General features: G+C 41.3%; 1 protein-coding gene across 10 annotated transcripts in view; it reads right to left on the bottom strand.

Moving 5' to 3' along the window:
• The window catches only part of LOC111573626 (F-BAR and double SH3 domains protein 1), a 32,963-nt gene extending 16,951 nt beyond the window's left edge, over window positions 1-16,012 (bottom strand). For 9 of the 10 annotated variants that reach the window (XM_055016874.1, XM_055016873.1, XM_055016872.1 and 6 more), the window contains exons 1-14: window positions 15,914-16,012; window positions 12,259-12,356; window positions 11,253-11,298; window positions 10,425-10,498; window positions 10,046-10,190; window positions 9,083-9,219; window positions 8,771-8,834; window positions 7,664-7,792; window positions 5,608-5,730; window positions 3,834-3,929; window positions 3,449-3,562; window positions 3,111-3,215; window positions 2,121-2,276; window positions 564-692 (exon numbers count right to left, since the gene is read on the bottom strand). In XM_055016874.1, coding sequence (XP_054872849.1) covers window positions 564-692; window positions 2,121-2,276; window positions 3,111-3,215; window positions 3,449-3,562; window positions 3,834-3,929; window positions 5,608-5,730; window positions 7,664-7,792; window positions 8,771-8,834; window positions 9,083-9,219; window positions 10,046-10,190; window positions 10,425-10,498; window positions 11,253-11,298; window positions 12,259-12,356; window positions 15,914-15,934 — 1,437 coding nt within the window. In that variant the 5' untranslated portion in view covers window positions 15,935-16,012. The remainder of the gene's footprint in view (window positions 1-563; window positions 693-2,120; window positions 2,277-3,110; window positions 3,216-3,448; window positions 3,563-3,833; window positions 3,930-5,607; window positions 5,731-7,663; window positions 7,793-8,770; window positions 8,835-9,082; window positions 9,220-10,045; window positions 10,191-10,424; window positions 10,499-11,252; window positions 11,299-12,258; window positions 12,357-15,913) is intronic. The other variant, XM_055016867.1, reaches the window with a different exon arrangement.
• Between the last annotated feature and the right edge of the window lie 6,554 nt (window positions 16,013-22,566).

Raw genomic sequence — 22,566 nt, forward strand, 5'->3', positions numbered from 1 at the left:
CCATAAAGTTCCTGTCAGTGTATATCTATGGATGGATCCATATTTCGACTAAAATCCAGTCTTTGGTCAACATTTATCCAACCGTTGAGGCTCTAACATCAGTAGAATCTGACGTGTTAAAGTTTGACCAGACAAGATTTCAGTTTTTAGATATTTTGACTCGAAATTTGTCCAGAATGACTCAAAATTTATCAAAATGTCTTAAAACGAGTCCAAAATTACTCAGAAATTGTCCATAAATACGATAAAGACTGTCCAAAATGACCTAAAAATTTGTCGGAAGGAAGATAAAGATTGTCAAAAATGGACAATATTTTAGAGCTTTAGTGGTATTATGACCCCATAAAGTTCCTGTAAGTATATATCTATGGATGGATCCATAGGTTCCAGCTTTTAGATTTTAAAATTACTCAAAATTGAACAAAATGACTTGAAACCTGTCTGAAATGACTTAAAAGTCTCCACAATGACTCAGGATTCTCTAAAATGATTCAAAATTGATCAAAAATATTGTGTTCTCTACCTGTCATGTGAGTTTTCTACCTGTCAGGTGTGTTTCCTACCTGGTAGCTGTAGACCACTCTGCAGGCTGCAGGGTAAACACACACTTCAGAAGCTGAAACTGGATCTGCAAAGATGTCTGCGTTCTCGTCTTCATAGTCCTCGAAGTCAGTCAGCTCGAACTCGTCCTCCTGGAGAACGATAGAAACACCAACGTCTCAGAGGTTCCTTCTAGAAAAGCTTCTATTCTGTAGGTTTCTACATCATGTTCTGTTGGATCACACATGCAGTGAATATAGAAGTAAAACTGAACTGAATCCAAACACAGCTTGATCCTGTTAGTACAGAAGTATCTGTAGTTCTGAGAAGCTCCACTGGATAAATATCAGATAATAAATATTAATATTGTGGAAAGTAGTTCCTGTGTGAGCTGAGTTTAACAGCAGAGTCTCTGTTCATTTATTATCACAGATCCTGAGTGTTTTCCTTTAGTATATCTATATCTATAGTATATCTAGTTATCTATCTATAGTCTATCTATCTATCTACCTATCTATCTATAGTATATCTATCTATCTATCTATCGATAGTCTATCTATCTATCTACCGTCTATCTATCTGTCTATCTATAGTCTATCTATCTATCTATCTATCTATCTATCTATCTATCTATCTATCTATCTATCTATCTATCTATCTATCTATCATCTATCCATCTATCTATCTATCTATAGTCTATCTATCTATCTATCTATCTATAGTCTATCTATCTATCTATCTATCTATCTATCTATCTATCTATCTATCTATCTATCTATCTATCATCTATCTATCTATCTATCTATAGTCTATCTATCTATCATCTATCTATCTATCTATCTATCTATAGTCTATCTATCTATCTATAGTCTATCTATCTATCATCTATCTATCTATCTATCTATAGTCTATCTATCTATCTATCTATCTATAGTCTATCTATCTATCTATAGTCTATCTATCTATCTATCTATCTATCTATCTATCTATCTATCTATCTATAGTCTATATATCTATCTATAGTCTATCTATCTATCTATCTATCTATCTATCTATCTATCTATAGTCTATCTATCTATCTATAGTCTATCTATCTATCTATCTATCTATCTATCTATCTATAGTCTATATATCTATCTATAGTCTATCTATCTATCTATAGTCTATCTATCTATCTATCTATCTATCTATAGTCTATATATCTATCTATAGTCTATCTATCTATCTATCTATCTATCTATCTATCTATCTATAGTCTATCTATCTTATTTAATGAGAACTAGCTTCAGTCGGTGAGAACACAGAGTTAATGCTAAAAAGACCCAGATGTTCAAAGCATCTGTCCTCTCATAGCCACAGACTGAAATATCTGCATCTACAGTAAAAGTACTGTGTTACTGAAGGGGAGTGTTTCTGACTAAAAAGTCTTCCGTGGACTTCCTCTGTTTGCTGAGGACTTTTATTTTGAAGGGGAGTGTTTCCTACTGAAAAGTCTTCCTTGGACTTCCTCTGGTCGCTGAGGACTTTTATTTTGAAGGGGAGTGTTAGCCTACTTTATTCTGAAGGGGAGTGTTTCCTACTGAAAAGTCTTCCGTGGACTTCCTCTGTTCGCTGAGGCGTCGCTCCGTCTCCAGGTCCTGCTCGGCCCGGTCCATCGCCTCCTGAAGCCAGCGTTCGGTTCCTGCGATGCTCTGGGCCAGCAGAGCGAGCCGGGCCTCGGCCTTCACCCTGCTAAGCTGACAGAACCAGAACCCCAGTTAGAATCAGAACCTGAAGTAGAACCAGAACCTCAGTTAGAAGCAGAACCTCAGTTAGACCCTGAACCTGAAGTAGAACCAGAACTACAGTTAGAACCAGAACCTGAAGTAGAACCAGAACCTGAAGTAGAACCACAACCTCAGTTAGACATAGAACCTGAAGTAGAACCAGAACCCCAGTTAGAACGAGAACCTGAAGTAGAACCAGAACCTGGAGTAGAACCAGAACCTCAGTTAGACCCAGAACCTGAAGTAGAACGAGAACTACAGTTAGAACCAGAACCTGAAGTAGAACCACAACCTCAGTTAGACATAGAACCTGAAGTAGAACCAGAACCCCAGTTGGAACGAGAACCTGAAGTAGAACCAGAACCTGAAGTAGAACCAGATCCCCAGTTAGAACCAGAACCTGAAGTAGAACCAGACCCTCAGGTGGACCCAGAACCTGAAGTAGAACCAGAACCTGAAGTAGAACCAGAACCCCAGTTAGAACCAGAACCTGAAGTAGAACGAGAACCTCAGGTAGATCCAGAACCTCAGCTAGACCCAGAACCTCAGTTAGAACCAGGGACAGACTGGTTCTGAGTAGTTAGAACTCCTTCTAAGTTGAACTCAAACATTCACTCGTAGTTCAGAATTTCCAGAAAATATCTTCAAACATCCCAACTGTTGATAAAAGCACAAAGCTAAGGTCCACAACCGGTGTTAAAGTCATCGATGTTCTGAAATTTGGACCAGCTGACCTCTGGACATAAAGGTCGGTGACGTTTAGAAGCAGAAAAACTCAGAAGATGAAGTCTCCAGATGATCTACCTTCGCCTTCCTGATGTTCTCCTGCACCTCGGAGATCTTCTGCTCCACGCTGAGTCCAGTTTCTCCTGAAAGAAGCTTCAGTCGACTCTCCAACATCTGCAGAGCCTAAAGGACACAAACAGGCATGAAATACTGAACCAATGAGAACTCTATAAGGTTCGGACCAATCAGAGCTCTACATTTAGTCTCTAGGGGACACATTAAAGACACTGAAGCTTCCTAGGAAATTTAATCAAAAAGACAACAATGTGAAGATAGATGGTTCTACTATAACCCAAAGAGACCAGGAGATGCCTCAGGAATAGAGATGTGGAGATCGATGGTTCTACCAGACTCACTCTCTGTCCATGAGCTGTGATCTTAAAATCCTTAGCCGCCTTTTGGATCCATTTCTTGGCCTCCTTCACCAGACCAGCCTCATCGTCGGGACAAACCTCCTGCAGAGAAAACACCTGAAGAAAGAGTTCAGACTGAGCTGGAGAACGTCCGATTCTGTTGGTCTGTTCCTGAAACACCAGATAGTTCCTGAGGTTCATCTCATTCAGTTCTGATTGTTACACTGGAAGACGATCATCTCACCACTAAAGCTCAGCTGTAGGTTTTGATTTCTGAGTTTTTATCAGTTCAACTGCATTTCCAAGTGAGTATGTCCATCCTGGACCTCCTAAAGTGTCTTCAAGTCTGAAATGAGAACTTCTACTGTATTATTTTTACTAAACTCACCTGGTCTCGTGGAGCAGGCTGGAATGAGAATTCAGCTGATTTGCTGAAGGAGGCAGATTCCTGCAGAAACTGTTGAACATTTCTGTCTCTGGTCACCTGAAAACAACAACCAGATGCTGTTGTTAGAGAAGTTCATACTTTAATCCTTCACCTTCCCTAAAAGCTTCATGGTCGGTTCCATCACTGCAGAATTTCTCACACAGTGTAGAAAAGGTCTTTCCAAATAAACCGTCTTTAAATCCTGCAGATCAGCAGGAAACTCCTCAGTTTACACTCAGCTGCTACTTTGGATATTTAATGTTGAATTTCTGTCTGTAAACTTGTGAAGCGTCGACCTCACAGTCTCGCCTCGTCTTCTTCTTTCCTCCAGACATCTAAAACTCAGCCTTTTCTCTTTAATGTCAGTCTCTAGTTTCTTCCTTCAGCCTCAAACAGTCACTGAGGAGTTTCTCATGTCGGCTGTGAGACAATAAATATGAAGAAATGTCAAGAAAAATGCCGAAATCTGGCTTCAACAAAGAATGAGTTTGGTTTCCAGATGACTGACATGTTTAGGTTGGTGAGCAGAAGTTTTCAGATAACATAAGACAGAGTTTTTACAGTAACAGGGATAATACTGAATATGGAGAACTTCACTGAGATACCAGAACATTTATGATGACATAAAAAGATGCAGAAGAGAAAAACAGCAACAAAGTTTCAGTCCCAACTCAGATCAGAGACAGAAGAAGAGCTGTCTCAATGTGGTGCGAAAGTCTGGAGTTCACACAGAACATCTTGTTCTTCTGCTGACAGCAAATATTATTCAGCTTCACTTCATCTGTCTGCTCAGAACTTCAACACTTTCAGATGTCCTTCCACCAAAACAAGACTTTCAAAGCTGAGAAAACCAAGAAGATGCTTCCAGTTTGCACATCCAGCAGCCTTCAGACATCTTCCAAATCCTAATCCTAACCCTCCAGACTTCATCCTAACCCTCCAGACTTCATCCTAACCCTCAAGACTGCTTGACTGATGACACTCAGACTGTCCTCAGTCTATGAACAAATCCTTCAAGCATCACATGAAAGTCTTCTAAAAACACAGCTTCCTGATGATGTTCATAGTGATCTTAATGTCCGTCCGTCCTCTCAGAGGATCCTGGTCCAGGTAGAACCAGAACATCCGGAGCTTTAGGTCCATCTGCCTTCTCAGTTAAAGCAGTGAAGAACTTTAGTTCCTCCACAAACATCAGAGACTCGGGAAGCTTTGCAGAGTTTAAAAGCAGCATCAAGGTTTGACTGAAATCAGAACAGAACTGTCTCCACCCATGAGCTTTACTGGATTTACTGGTTTTATCTGATGGACGTTCAGGTCTGACTGGTTTCATGGATTTATTTTCTACCTGCTCAGGAAAAACAGATGCCAGTTAGCTGCTAACTCTGGATGCTAGTTAGCAGCTAACTCTGGTGCACTTACTTAAATTGTGTTTTCCCTGCAGAATAAATGAATAAACTAACAAAATTAATAACTAAAAGGTTCTAAATAATGTTCTTAATGATTTTAATATATTCTATTTTTCTTTGTGTTCTCCTACTCGGCTGCTCAGTAAATAAAGCCTTCGTACTTCAGTGTACTCAGAATTCAAATAAAGACTGAATGAGTGAACTACAGTAAAATAAAACCCATTCCAAAGTGAAACACCGAGTCCTGTCCTTATTAATGCTCAGAAACACAGCAGCTCCATCACTAACTCTATAAATGACAATAATATGAATGACATATACATCTACACCTTAACAACGCTGTCCCATATCCGGCCGTACTGTTGGTGTGTGTTCAGACAGGCTTCCATCTCCGTCCCACACAGCAGAGTGAAATAACTTCTCAGATCATCATAAACGCCACCGTCCATCTGCTGGTGAAAGAACAACAAGACCAGACTCAGTTTCATTCATTTACAGACGTTTTAAAAAGGCAAAGCCAGAAACAAACACAGTTTTACCATCAGAAACCTCCTGAACGCAGAAAACTGAACTCTTTTAGTTTTAGATTTTACATTTATTCCACCCAATATCTAAAAGTCTGTAGAATTTATACATTCAAATTCTGTTATTCTAATCATGTTTGAAACAATAGCAGCTCATCCCAAAAAGGAATCTAGTCAATTATGTAATTTACATATATAATTATTAGTGGTGGGATGCGATTAAAAAAATTAACCTAATTAATTACAGGCCTTGTAACTAATTGCAATTAACTGCAGTTCTGTCAAATAGGAATATTTGACACAATAAGTGTTTTTCAATTCAAATAAAATTGTGGTTGACAGTTGAATCAATGAATAGACATATACGTGTTCATAATTTAAAATTTATTTTAAAAAGGAAAATGGGACATATAGAAAAAAGTGATTTTGATGACTTAAAGCCTGAATTTACTTGTTTGTTCCACTGTATGGCACATAAAATCAGCATTAGTTCAAGGACCTTCAGAAAGTTGAAAATCCAGAGATTTATTCTGTTTTCATATTTTCTGGGTCTGATAAATGGTGTCATTTTGATGGTTCTTTTTACAGGAATATCAATTTCTATTTATGTAATTTTTTTATAAACAAAAAGTTTATAATGAAGTTATTAAAAGAGATATTTTTGTTGTTTAGGTTCTTCCTCCTCCAAGGAGGCAGAGCCTCGACGGAATAAAAACTTAAACCAGAAAAATGTTTCATTTCTATTTATCTGCATTTTTCATCTGTCTGCTACATTCACAGATTACTGCAAATCTAAGAGCAATTATAGCGATTTTATTCAACATTTTAAGACTTTCTGTAAACTCAAGCACTGTCTAGAAAAGTGGTCTATTATGGGATGGCTACACCGTTAGCCGTTAGCATGACTCGTAGCTAACGTTAGCTCTGGTGCTAACAGCAACATGTTTTACATTGAGGTGATACCGTCGGCTTGAAGTGACGCAGTGATCAGAAAACTCTTTGTTGTACAATTTGCACACAACCAGACTTTTATCCAAGCTGCCATCAGGAAGATTTTTAAAAGGAAACTTTCTGCCCAACAAGCTCAATCTCATCTTCCTTCACTGTTCACCAGTGCCTGACTTCACTCAGTACTTCCTGTGCTTCTTCTTCATGGCTACAGACAGACTTTAGGTTCATTACCGCCACCTACTGGGCTGGAGTGTTCATCAGAGTTACTGGCGTGCCAGAAATGAGGGAACTGAGGGGGGTGCAATTAATTGCGTTATTTTTTAAATTTCTTTTCACTGTAATTAATTAATCGAAATAAAAGCGTTAAAGTCCCAGCCCTATACTCAATTCTATTATATATATTTATTTTTTATATATATATATATATATATATATATATATATATATATATATATATATATATATAATAGTCAGTTATATAATATCTACACTTCAACAGTTTGAACAGTGTTTTTTTTTCCACTGAAGATAACATGAAATGAATGATAAATCCAGTGTAGACATTGTTAATGTGGTAAATGACCATTGTAGCTGGAAACAGCTGTTTTTTAATGGAATATATCCATAAGGCTACAGAGGAACATTTCCAGCAACCATCACTCCTGTGTTCTAATGCTACATTGTGTTAGCTGATGGTGTTGAAAGGCTCATTGATGATTAGAAAACCCTTGTGCAGTTATTTTAGCACATGGATAAAAGTGGGAATTTTCATGGAAAACATGGAATTATCTGGATGACCCCAGACTTTAGAACAGTAGTGCAAATAATAGTCAATTCAGTGGAACCAAATGGAATGTGTGTGTGTGTGTGTGTGTGTGTGTGTGTGTGTGTGTGTGTGTGTGTGTGTTACCGCCATGGTCCGTGGTAGGTCTGTACTGTAATAGTGTTTCTGATGAGCGTTGACTGCTGCTAATGTCAGCAGATATTCATTACGGACTTCAGTCAGACGGTCGTCTGACTCTTTCAGTCTGGAAACCAACTGCACACACACACACACACACACACACACACACACACACACACACACACACACACACACACACACACACACACACACACACACATATTATACAATAATAACACGAAATGGACTTAACATGATACAGGGGGTTATTAAAGTGCCTTGGACATGATCCATCCATCATCATCCATCCATCCATCCATCCATCCATCCATCCATCTATCCATCCATCCATCCATCATTCATCCATTAAAACCATCCATCCATCCATCCATCCATCCATCCATCCATCATCCATCCATCTATCATCCATCCATCCATCCATCCATCCATCCATCCATCCATCCATCCATCCATCTATCATCCATCCATTACAACATCCATCCATCCATCCATCATTCATCCATTAAAACATCCATCTATCCATCATCCATCCATCATTAATCCATCCATCCATCATCTATCATCCATCCATCATCCATCCATCATTCATCCATTAAAACATCCATCTATCCATCATCCATCCATCATTAATCCGGCCATCCATCATCTATCATCATCCATCCATCCATCATCCATCCATTAAAACCATCCATCCATCCATCCATCATCATCCATCCATCATCTATCATCCATCCGTCATCCATCATCATCTATCATCCATCCATCATCTATCATCCATCCACCCATCCATTCTAACCATCCATCTGTCCATCCATTAAAACCATCTGTCCATCATCCATCCATCCATCCATCATCCATCCATCCATCCATCCATCCATCCATTAATCCATCCATTAAAACCATCCAGCCATCCATCTATCATCCATCATCTATAGATTTCACAGGGGGTGGAGTCTAGCCCAGCCGACTGAAGATGAAGGTTCACCTGCACAGGTAACAGTCCATCAGACAACCAGACTCACATTCACCCCTACAAGTATTTAGAAGTAGCAGGTGACCTCAGCAGGTCTCTGGATAAATGATGTAACGTACCTTAGCAGCCATCTTATGAAGTCCTGTTTTAAAGTGGAAGATCCCGTGTTCACTCTTCCTGGACCTGGAAGTCAAACCAAAGATGTTCTATTAGATAATAAAACAAATCTGAACATTATTTTAAACCAATTTCCTGTTTGCTGCTGATTTATGAAGCAGAATCCAGCGAGTCTCTCTTTATGACCATGTGGAGGTGAGAACATCCATCAGAAGGAGCTTCCATTAAGGAGACCAATAAACCAAACTAGTTGAACTATACTGTGCACATTTTCAGTGTTAGCAGAGCTCTGATGTGTTGATGTGGTTCCTGACCTGCTCTGAGCATCTTCAGCTTTCTCTCTGGCAGCTCCAGCGATGTGGTTGACCTGCTGGTAGGACTTCTTCAGCCTCTGCAGCTCTCTCAGAGCCTCCACCAGCTCAGCCTGGACCTTCTGCAGCTGCTCCAGGCCCTGAAACATCCAGCACTGGTTCATGCACCTCATAGGCTGAAAGGTTTGATCCTCAGTGGAGACCAGGGTTTTCATCATAGTCCATATTGATTATTGGTTTTAAAAAAGCAGATGACTGATAAAGATGAAATGTTCTACATTAACATGTGGCAGCAGGAACCTGACATTCAGAATTAGATCAGTTCATTAAAAAGGAATACTATGAATGAACGCGTACAATTGAAATACGATTGATGACGTCAGTGTCACATGACATTAGGACTGTTTACTGATCGATCGATTGATTTAGATCAATAAAGGATTGTCTTTCTTGAGTTCTCTGTCCTGTCTCTTCAATTTTCCACTAAGATGCTAAAGCTTCAGTAGTTGTGGTTTTCCAGACACTAGCTTAGCTGCTAGCCGTTAGCTTAGCATGATGTTGATGCTTGTGCGTCTAGTTCAGTTCCTGCAGGTAGTTTTTCTGTCAGTAAGAACAGAGTTAAAGTTAATCTGACTGTAGAAACATCCTATGCTGCTACAGCTAGCGTTAGCCGCAGGCTAAGAGACACAGCTAACCTCTCAGTGTTAGCATTAGCATTAGCCTAGACTGTGGTGTTGCTGCTAGCTGGAGCTGCTACAGTCTGCTAATGAGCTCATCAACAGCCTTCAGTGATTGGCTGTTCATCACGATGTGTAATCAATCAGAGAGAGCTGTGGGCGGGCCTGAGGTGATGACTGACAGAGAGGAGGCTGCATCGAAGCTAAAGGAGGACATCTGATTTGTTGTCAATAAAAGTATTGATACCAATAATGAGAAAAAAGTCCAAACCTCCTGTTTACGACTCACTCTCTTTGCTCGGACGTCCTTGGCATTGCGGAGGCTTCTGGAGACTTGTCCAATCAGTGTGCGGTATTGTTCCCCAGCAGCCAGTCGAGAAGCAGCCGTCTGAGCTGTAGCATCGACCACCGACCTCCACACAGCAAACACACTCCTGGAGACAGCACAGCTCAACACTGATCATCCATCCATTATCTATAAACCACTGGAATTCATTCAACATTAAACCTGCTGTCAGTGTTTCCACTTTAATATGCAGGTAAAAATAAAACTATCAGAGTTCAGTGATTCTAATTCTAATACTAATTACTTACATTACTATATTAATTATAGAATAATTACTTGTATTAATAATGACTCATGTGAGCAGAATATTCCAGTACGTTACCCTGAAGACACAGCGTCTGTGTTTCCTCTTTGCCAGTCTCTCTTCTGGAACTGGACAGCCAACCTCTGGAGAGCCTGAAAATAACGTTTACAACATCACAAGTATATTTAAGAGCATTAAATATTCATCAGAAGTATATTTATAGTATATTTAGGTGTATATTTAAGTATATTTAACAGTATATTATAATGTATTTCCTCTCATTAATAATCACATGCACAGAGTTCAATAACTAGCAGCTGGAAACAGAAAATTATTTTTAGCTTTTATCTCATTGGAAATAACACACACACACACACACATACACCTACACACACACACACACACACAGGAGTATCACAGCACTCAGGTGCTAATTTTGGACCTGAAATCAATAAATTAGGAGCATTTGCAGTAAACATTGGAAGGCTCCGGGGACAGAACCAGCTGAAGGTTCCAGGAACAGAACCAGCTGAAGGTTCATTTAACTGTTCCTGGAACCTTCAGCAGAAGGTTCTGGAAACAGAATGACATGAAGGTTCCAGTAACAGAACCAGCTGAAGGTTCCAGGAACATTTAACTGTTCCTGGAACCTTCAGCTGAAGGTTCCGGAAACAGAACCACCTGAAGGTTCCAGGAACAGAACCACCTGAAGGTTTCGGTAACAAAACCATCTGAAGGTTTCGGTAACAGAACCAGCTGAATGTTCCGGTAACAGAACCACCTGAAGGTTCCGGTAACAGAACCAGCTGAAGGTTTCAGGAACAGAACCACCTGAAGGTTCCGGTAACAGAACCACCTGAAGATTCCAGGAACAGAACCAGTGCTGGACCAAAATAGAACACTGACCTGACTGTAGTCTTTCTCTATGGCTGCTCTCTGCTTACTGAAGGACCTTCATGGAAACACAGAAAAATTGGATTAAGTTACTGAACATCATCATCATCATCACCACCATCCTCATCATCATTACCACTATCATCATCATCAATCACCATCACCACCATCATCATCACCATCATTACCATCATCATCATCATCATCACCATCATCATCATCACCACCATCATCATCACCATCATCATCATCACCATCATCCTCATCATCATCATCACCATCATCATCATCGGCATCAGCATCATCATCCTCATCCTCATCATCATCATCATCATCATCATCATCATCATCACCAGCATCAGCATCATCATCCTCATCCTCATCACAACCATCATCATCACCATCATCATCATCATCACCATCTCACCATCATCCTCATCATCATCCTCATCACCATCACCACCATCATCATCATCATCATCACCATCATCACCATCATCATCATCGTCATCATCATCATCACCATCATCATCATCATCCTCATCATCATCATCCTCATCACCACCATCATCATCATCCTCATAATCATCATCATCATCCTGATCACCATCATCATCATCATCCACACCATCATCATCATCATCATCATCACCATCATCATCATCATCACAGCCATCATCATCACCATCATCATCATCACATCATCATCATCATCATCATCATCATCACCATCATCCTCATCATCATCATCCTGATCACCATCACCATCATCACCATCATCATCATCACATCATCATCATCATCATCACCACCACCATCATCATCATCATCATCATCACATCATCATCATCACCATCATCATCATCATCATCACCATCATCATCATCACCATCATCCTCATCATTCTCATCACCATTACCATCATCATCATCCTCATCCTCATCACCATCACATCATCATCCTCATCATCATCATCATCATCATAATATATTAATATTATAATATATTATTCTTATACCTGATCTCCTCCAGTAGTTCGCTGTCCTGATGCTGTTTCATCTGCAGTTTGCTGAGCTGCTCTGAGAACAGCAGCTTCACCTGTTGACTCTCTTTTACCTGCAGACACACAGAGATAGATTTTCAGAACATCTGGTCAAACTAACAATGTTCCAACCAGGAACCCTCCGCTGTAGAACATGTCAGAACAAATGTCCTACGATGCAGATGTTGATGGTTTTATTCTTTCCTCTGGATGTCTTCTCCTCTTTGCTGCTACTAAAAGGTCAGAAATAGAACTTTAACATCGACCCAAACGTACTGGAACCAGTTTACACTGGACCAATAAACTGGACTGTTGGCTGGTTCCAGCAGGTTTCCTTCTCTGGGCTTTATTTATATGCTGTTTATATTTATATTCTTTATACTTTATACAAGTTAACAATAGAGATGAAGTTACTGAACATCATCATCATCATCACCACCATCCTCATCATCATTACCACTATCATCATCATCAATCACCATCACCACCATCATCATCACCATCATTACCATCATCATCATCACCATCATCATCATCACCACCATCATCATCACCATCATCATCATCACCATCATCCTCATCATCATCATCACCATCATCATCATCGGCATCAGCATCATCATCCTCATCCTCATCATTAATCTGTTTATATTTATATTCTTTATACTTTATACAAGTTAACAATAGAGATGATGCACTTGACAGAAAGCAAAAAAAAAATTATTAAGCATTACACATGACGACACATGCTAACCTAGAGGACACTTACTAACCTAGCGGACACATGCTAACCCAGCGGACACATGTTAAACTAGAGGACACTAGTGGAAGCCCCGCTGCCCGCTGACAGTGGTAGTGGAGGAGACAGTAACCTCCAGGACAGGGAGGCTGTCTGTCTGCCTGGACCTCCTGTCAGACTCCAGAGTTTTCCCTGGGAAATGATCCGGGTGTTTTGATTAATTGTTGTAAAATTAGTGGTGAATTGTTTATATAAACGTTTTAGTAAAAATAAATAAGACTCCCATTTATCCTTTTTTCTGTAGTTATATTGTCTAAAATTGTGGAGGATATTTAAAGCTTAAAATGAAGTGTTTTTAGAATCTTTAAATGTATTCTTTTTATGTCTTTTTGTTTTGTTTGATTTACAAAGTAAACACTACGTTATCAACCATACATTAAATTGCAACATTCCATAATACATAAAAGTCTCAAAGAGGCACTTCACTAGAACTTACTAGAATTTACTCAATAACTTTTGTTTTAATGATGGCAGCTAAAGAAGCCTTTAAGTTCCTCAAGTTAATGACTGTTTTGTAATGCAATTTGCACTTTAATTTACTACAAAGACGCGTTGGAACAATTTATTTTATTTTATAAGAACAGTAAATGTTTAAAAGTTTAAGTATTATTAAAGAGTTTATTTAAATACAAACACTGGGTTTTTTTCTTTCATAATGTCGATAATCGTGAATAATCGTAAAATCGCAATATTTCCTTCCACAATAATCGTGGCTCAAAAAATTGAAATCATGACAACCCTATAACCTAGCAGAGGCATACTAACCTAGCAGGCACATGCTAAGCTAGAGGACACATGCTAACCTAGCAGACACATGCTAACCTAGCGGACACATGCTAACCTAGCTGACACATGCTAACCTAGAGGACACATGCTAACCTAGCAGGCAGATGTTAACCTAGCGGACACATCCTAACCTAGTGGATACATCCTAACCTAGTGGATACATGCTAACCTAGTGGACACATGCTAACCTAGAGGACACATGTTAACCTAGAGGACACATGCTAACCTAGCAGACACATGCTAACCTAGAGGACACATGCTAACCTAGAGGACACATGTTAACCTAGCAGGCACATGCTAACCTAGCGGACACATGCTAGCCTAGAGGACACATGCTAACCTAGCAGGCAGATGTTAACCTAGCGGACACATCCTAACCTAGTGGATACATCCTAACCTAGTGGATACATGCTAACCTAGTGGACACATGCTAACCTAGAGGACACATGTTAACCTAGAGGACACATGCTAACCTAGCAGACACATGCTAACCTAGTGGACGCATGCTAACCTAGTGGACGCATGCTAACCTTGTGGACACATGCTAATCTAGCAGACACATGCTAATCTAGCAGACACAAGCTAACCTAGTGGATGCATGCTAACACTGTGGACACATGCTAATCTAGCAGACACATGTTAACCTAGAGGACACATGCTAACCTAGAGGACACATGCTAACCTGGAGGACACATGCTAACCTAGTGGACAAATGCTAACCTAGAGGACACATGCTAACCTAGTGGACAGACGCTAACCTAGAGGACACATGCTAACCTAGCAGACATATGCTAACCTAGTGGACACATGCTAACCTAGCAGAGGCATACTAACCTAGCAGGCACATGCTAACCTAGAGGACACATGCTAACCTAGCAGACACATGCTAACCTAGCGGAAACATGCTAACTTAGTGGACACATGCCAACCTAGCGGACACATGCTAACCTAGCTGACACATGCTAACCTAGAGGACACATGCTAACCTAGAGGACACATGCTAACCTAGCAGGCACATGCTAACCTAGCGGACACATGTTAACCTAGTGGATACGTGCTAACCTAGTGGACACATGCTATCCTAGAGGACACATGTTAACCTAGAGGACACATGCTAACCTAGCGGACACATGGTAACCAGCGGACACGTGCTAACCTAGTGGACGTATGCTAACCTTGTGGACACATGCTAACCTAGCAGACACATGCTAACCTAGCGGACACATGCTAACCTAGTGGATGCATGCTAACCTTGCAGACACATGCTAATCTAGCAGACACATGCTAACCTAGCAGACACAAACTGAAATAGGAAGCTTCATCCACTCAGTTACTTTCCATGATCGCTGGTAGAAATAGAGGAATTTTAGATAAAAAGCTAAATTTCACCAGATGGAGACAAACCTTTAAACATGTTTTGACAAATTCAATTCAATGCAATTCAATTTTATATATATATAACGCCAATTACAACTGAAATTGTCTCAAAATGCTTTCCAGAACCCATGAACCCCCAGAGCAGCTCTGAGGCGACAGTGGCAAGAACAAGCTCCCTTTAATGAATTCACAAATCCTGAGACATCTCCAGTACCGATCAGTTCTAAAGCACCTTTAATAATCACATGTTGTTATTTTTCAATAAGACAGGGACATATCGTTCAGGTTAGAGTATAGTTATTGTGTTTGGTCCGTGGAGCTTGAAATCCAGACACTGTTTCATAAAATGCATTTCTTGAGGATTCCTGCTGCTCAGGTTGAATCAACAAACTATTAGCAGGAAAACAAGCAGACAGGAAACCAGAGACGTCCTCAGTGAGACCGTCTCACGTGTGGAAGCTACAAAACATGAGTTTGCAATCAGAAATTGTAAAATTAATTATGAGTTGCAGGAAAGACTGACAACACAAACGATTCTCCAAGTATGCTGCGTATAAGTACAATGAAGTACTCCAGAGTACACAGAGTAACTGCTGATATAAGGAAGTGGAAGCTTCAGTCAGCAGCAGAATGAAAGTGAAGCAGAAGTTGAAGCTGGATTAAACTGACCTTCCTGGGAGGCGGCTGCATGTCTGGATGCTGCTTCTGGACTTTCCTTTCCTCAAGCCTCAGGATCGCCACTCATGAACCGACTGAGGGTTTTCTTCCTTGTCCTGCTTTTAAAGGGTGAATGAATCCTGTAGAGGGCAGCAGAGTCCAGATCAGCAGTTTAACCCTCACTGATCAGCTGCTGTCGTCACTAACAAACCACTTCCTGTCCTGAACGGCGCCACTTTGCATGTTTTCTGTTGGAAACAGGTTTCATTTTTTGTTGTCATTTTTTCCATGGTGGTGAAAGTGACAGAAATGAACCAGGCTTTAAACTTTAATCTGAAATCCCCTCAGTGTTTCGTTTCCCTCAGTGAGGAACAATTACAGTTTGAAAAGACTTTTACTTTGGGGTTCTACTAAACCGACTTTAGGAGGGTTCCTCGTCATTTCTTAGGGAACTCTTCAGGTTCAAAATGGTTTCTTGAAGAACTCTTTAGAAAAGTTCCTCAAAGAGCCGTTTTATGGGATTCATTACTACTCCACCAAGGAACGGCACAGTTATGTGATGATCGACCTACGTCTGTCTGTCTGTCCGTCCGTCCGTCCGTCCGTCTGTCCGTGTGCAACATTATTCAACAACAGACTAACGGATTTGGATGAAATTTTCAGGGAAGGTCAGAAATGACACAAGGACCAAGTGATTAGATTTCCACAGTGATGCGGCTTATAGTCTGGATCCATGGATTTGTTAAGGATTTTCCATTGCCAGAAATAGCTGCTGGCACGGTGTCACTGTAACCATGACAAGTAAACACTACTTAAGTTGCCCATTGATGATCACATGATGGCGATCCTACTTCTGACTTATCTGGACTTATCCATCAGAAATTATATAAGAAACGACTGATTAAATTTTGGGGGTGTTTCCTGAATTTTAGGACATTTCGGCATAGTCTTCCTCATGTCAAGAAACCGCTCCTTAGATAAACACTTCCTGCACCGCAGGAATGTTGCCAAAAATAAAAGCCCGTAACATTAAAAAAAGTATGCCTCGTAAATAAAAGCATGGAGGGAACGTTTAACACTAGCAAAACAAAGGCTTGCAAAAAGTGATTAACTGATCAACAGACCTTTATAAGAGTAATTTACACATATTTAGGTCATGTGATTTAGTATCCGTACATAACATACACATGCATAACACACGCCTGTGCTCAGTGTAAGGTCATTTTGTTTGTGGGTACATCTGCATTAAATAATCTCATTCTATGGTGATTTCTGATCATCAATAATAACAAGAATAATAAAATGCTGCATTTCTGACATATGGGGGAATGAGCAGCCTTGGAGGAGGACTGAGCTCTCTGAGGGCGTTTCTAGTAATTATTATTTCAACCCCCAAACATGAAAACTATTCGAGTTCGAACACTGCAGTTGTTCCTAAATAAGATGGAGAACGTTCTCCTTACATTCAGGCCAACAGTGACCATGATGTTAGTGTTTAAACCATCTGAGAACGGTTCTGTCAGCAGGAACCAAACACAGTAAACCGGGCTCTAAAACGGCAGAATTGTCTTCACGTTAATGTCCTTTAAATCTAGATTCTGTAGAGTCAGACGTGATCCCACCAGCAGAGCAACAACAATGACAATAACAAGTTTATTATTTATTGTAGCTCAGACTGATCAGCTGATTCAAGACTTTTTAAAAACAAAGATTCCAGAAGATAGAAATGGTCGTTAACAAACAGTAGAACATTTCACTCCAGCATAAAGAGACGAATTATACTGGACAGGTGAACCATAGGTAAACAACAGGTAAAGCACAGGTAAACTACAGGTGAACCATAGGTAAACAACAGGTAAACAACAGGTAAACCACAGGTAAACTACAGGTAAACCACAGTTAAACTACAGGTAAACCACAGGTAAACCACAGGTAAACAACAGGTAAAGCACAGGTAAACTACAGGTGAACCACAGGTAAACCACAGGTAAACAACAGGTAAACTACAGGTAAACCACAGGTAAACATGTTGATAAATTAGTAATAAATAAATAAATAATAAGTAACAAACATACATGATGGGCTGCACAGTGGCGTAGTGGTTAGCACTTTCGCCTTGCAGCAAGAAGGTCCCTGGTTCACGTCCCGGCTTTCCCGGGATCTTTCTGCATGGAGTTTGCATGTTCTCCCTGTGCATGCGTGGGTTTTCTCCGGGTACTCCGGCTTCCTCCCACAGTCCAAAAATATGCTGAGGTTAATTGATTATTCTAAATTGCCCGTAGGTGTGAATGTGTGAGTGCTTGTTTGTCTTTGTATGTAGCCCTGCAACAGACTGGCGACCTGTCTAGGGTGTCCCCTGCCTTCACCCGAGTCAGCTGGGATAGGCTCCAGCCCCCCATGACCCTAGTGAGGATTAAGCGGTGTATAGATAATGGATGGATGGATGGAAACATACATGATAATATGTTGAATTCCACAGAAGTCTGCTGTCATAGTGTTGGAATTAACCTTCAGCTTTGGGATTCAGTAGCTGCTGAGTGATTTTTGATTACCAATAAAATCTATGATGCATGACACTAAAATAATTATTGATCGGTTATTGATTTACTCCTTGAGCGTCAATTTCATTTTCCATTTTTTTCTGTTGTTGCATAAAGATATAAGAAAAGAACTTTCATGTAAATTCTCCTGATAGTAAAAATCTGTATCTGACCTTAAAGTTTATAATTCAGAATGATCCTATATTTAACCACATGGTGGCGCTATGCAGAAGCACTGTTTTTGAATTCCTGGAGATGTTCTGGGCTGATGGAGGAAGCAGGTGGTCCAGCCATGGGTGAGGTTAGTTCTGAGCAGGCGGATCCTAGGCGTTGTACTGCTGGGCCAGGTCCTCCAAGTACTTGTGGAAGGTTTTGGGTGAAATGGTGACAACGGAGGAAACGTTGGAAAAGTTGAAATCGTATTTCATGGTCAGATTACAAAACCTCTGTTTCACCTGGAGGGAAAAACATGAATCACATTAATGCTCTATATTCTTTGTTTTATACTATCTTAGCAGATACATGCTAACCTAGCAGACACATGTTACCTTATCAGACACATGTTAGCCTAGTGGACACATCCTAACCTAGTGGACACATGCTAACCTAGTGGACACATCCTAACCTAGTGGACACATGCTAACCTAGTGGACACATCCTAACCTAGTGGACAAATGCTACCCTAGAGGACATATGTTAACCTAATGGATACATGCTAACCTAGCAGACACATACTAACCTAGCAGACACATCCTAACCTAGTGGACACAGCCTAACCTAGTGGACACATCCTAACCTAGTGGACACATGTTAATCTAATGGATACATGCTAACCTAGCAGACACATGCTAACCTAGTGGACACATCCTATCCTAGTGGACAAATGCTACCCTAGAGGACACATGTTAACCTAATGGATACATGCTAACCTAGCAGACACATGTTAACCTAGCAGACACATCCAAACCTAGTGGACACATGTTAACCTAATGGATACATGCTAACCCAGCAGACACGTTAACCTAGCAGACACATGCTAACCTAGTGGACTCATGCTAACCTAGCAGACACATGTTAACCTAATGGATAGATGCTAACCTATCGGACACATGCTAACCTAGTGGACACATGCTAACCTAGTGGACGCATGCTAACCTAGCAGACGCATGCTAACCTAGCGGACGCATGCTAACCTAATGGATACATGCTAACCTATCGGACACATGCTAACCTAGTGGACACATGTTAACCTAGTGGACTCATGCTAACCTAGTGGACACATGTTAACCTAATGGATACATGCTAACCTATCGGACACATGCTAACCTAGTGGACACATGCTAACCTAGTGGACGCATGCTAACCTAGCGGACGCATGCTAACCTAGCGGACACATGCTAACCTAGTGGACGCATGTTAACCTAAAGGATACATGCTAACCTAGCAGACACTTGTTAACCTTGCAGACACATGCTAACCTAAAAGATACATGCTAACCTAGCGGATGCATGCTAACCTAGCGGATGCATGCTAGCCTAGCAGATGCATGCTAACCCAGAGGACACATGCTGACCTAGGGGACACATGCTGACCTAGAGGACACATGCTAACCTAGAAGACACATGCTAACCTAGCAGATACATGCTAACCTAGCAGACGCATGCTAACCTAGCGGACGCATGTTAACCTAGAGGACAAATGTTAACCTAGAGGACACATGCTAACCTAGCGGACGCACGCTAACTTAGCGGACACATGCTAACCTAGTGGACACATGCTAACCTAGAGGACACATGCTAACCTAGCAGACACATGCTAACCTACCAGACACATGTTAACCTACCAGACACATGCTAACCTACCAGACACATGCTAACCTAGAGGAGACATGCTAACCTACCAGACACATGCTAACCTAGTGGACACATACTAACCTAGGGGACACATGCTAACCTAGAGGACACATCCTAACCTAGTGGACACATACTAACCTAGCGGACGCATGCTAACCTAATGGATACATGCTAACCTATCGGACACATGCTGACCTAACAGATACATGCTAACCTAGCGGATGCATGCTAACCTAGCGGATGCATGCTAGCCTAGCAGATGCATGCTAACCCAGAGGACACATGCTGACCTAGGGGACACATGCTGACCTAGAGGACACATGCTAACCTAGCAGACACATGTTAACCTAATGGATACATGCTAATCTAGCGGACGCATGCTAACCTAGCAGACACATGCTAACCTAGCGGATGCATGCTAGCCTAGCAGATGCATGCTAACCCAGAGGACACATGCTGACCTAGGGGACACATGTTACCCTTGCAGACACATGCTAACCTAACAGATACATGCTAACCTAGCGGATGCATGCTAACCTAGCGGACGCATGCTAACCTAGAGGACAAATGTTAACCTAGAGGACACATGCTAACCTAGCAGACACATGTTAACCTACCAGACACATGCTAATCTAGAGGAGACATGCTAACCTACCAGACACATGCTAACCTAGTGGACACATACTAACCTAGTGGACGCATGCTAACCTAGCAGATGCATGCTAACCTAGCGGACGCATGCTAACCTAATGGATACATGCTAACCTATCGGACACATGCTAACCTAGTGGATTCATGCTAACCTAGTGGACGCATGTTAACCTAAAGGATACATGCTAACCTAGCAGACACTTGTTAACCTAGCAGACACATGCTAACCTAGCAGATACATGCTAACCTAGCAGACACATGTTAACCTTGCAGACACATGCTAACCTAACAGATACATGCTAACCTAGCGGATGCATGCTAACCTAGCGGATGCATGCTAGCCTAGCAGATGCATGCTAACCCAGAGGACACATGCTGACCTAGGGGACACATGCTGACCTAGAGGACACATGCTAACCTAGCAGACACATGTTAACCTAATGGATACATGCTAACCTAGCGGACGCATGCTAACCTAGCGGACACATGCTAACCTAGCAGATACATGCTAACCTAGCGGACGCACGCTAACTTAGCGGACACATGCTAACCTAGAGGACACATGCTAACCTAGCAGACACATGCTAACCTAGCAGACACATGTTAACCTACCAGACACATGCTAACCTAGAGGAGACATGCTAACCTACCAGACACATGCTAACCTAGTGGACACATACTAACCTAGTGGACGCATGCTAACCTAGCGGATGCATGCTAACCTAGCGGACGCATGCTAACCTAATGGATACATGCTAACCTATCGGACACATGCTAACCTAGTGGACTCATGCTAACCTAGTGGACACATGTTAACCTAATGGATACATGCTAACCTATCGGACACATGCTAACCTAGTGGACACATGCTAACCTAGTGGACGCATGCTAACCTAGCGGACGCATGCTTACCTAGCGGACACATGCTAACCTAGTGGACGCATGTTAACCTAAAGGATACATGCTAACCTAGCAGACACTTGTTAACCTAGCAGACACATGCTAACCTAGCAGATACATGCTAACCTAGCAGACACATGTTAACCTTGCAGACACATGCTAACCTAACAGATACATGCTAACCTAGCGGATGCATGCTAACCTAGCGGATGCATGCTAGCCTAGCAGATGCATGCTAACCCAGAGGACACATGCTGACCTAGGGGACACATGCTGACCTAGAGGACACATGCTAACCTAGCAGACACATGTTAACCTAATGGATACATGCTAATCTAGCGGACGCATGCTAACCTAGCAGACACATGCTAACCTAGCGGATGCATGCTAGCCTAGCAGATGCATGCTAACCCAGAGGACACATGCTGACCTAGGGGACACATGTTACCCTTGCAGACACATGCTAACCTAACAGATACATGCTAACCTAGCGGATGCATGCTAACCTAGCGGATGCATGCTAGCCTAGCAGATGCATGCTAACCCAGAGGACACATGCTGACCTAGGGGACACATGCTGACCTAGAGGACACATGCTAACCTAGCAGACACATGTTAACCTAATGGATACATGCTAACCTAGCGGACGCATGCTAACCTAGCAGACACATGCTGACCTAGCAGATACATGCTAACCTAGCAGATGCATGCTAACCTAGCG

The sequence above is a fragment of the Amphiprion ocellaris genome, chromosome 13, assembly GCF_022539595.1.
Source record: "Amphiprion ocellaris isolate individual 3 ecotype Okinawa chromosome 13, ASM2253959v1, whole genome shotgun sequence".
In the NCBI taxonomy this organism is placed as follows: domain Eukaryota; kingdom Metazoa; phylum Chordata; class Actinopteri; family Pomacentridae; genus Amphiprion; species Amphiprion ocellaris.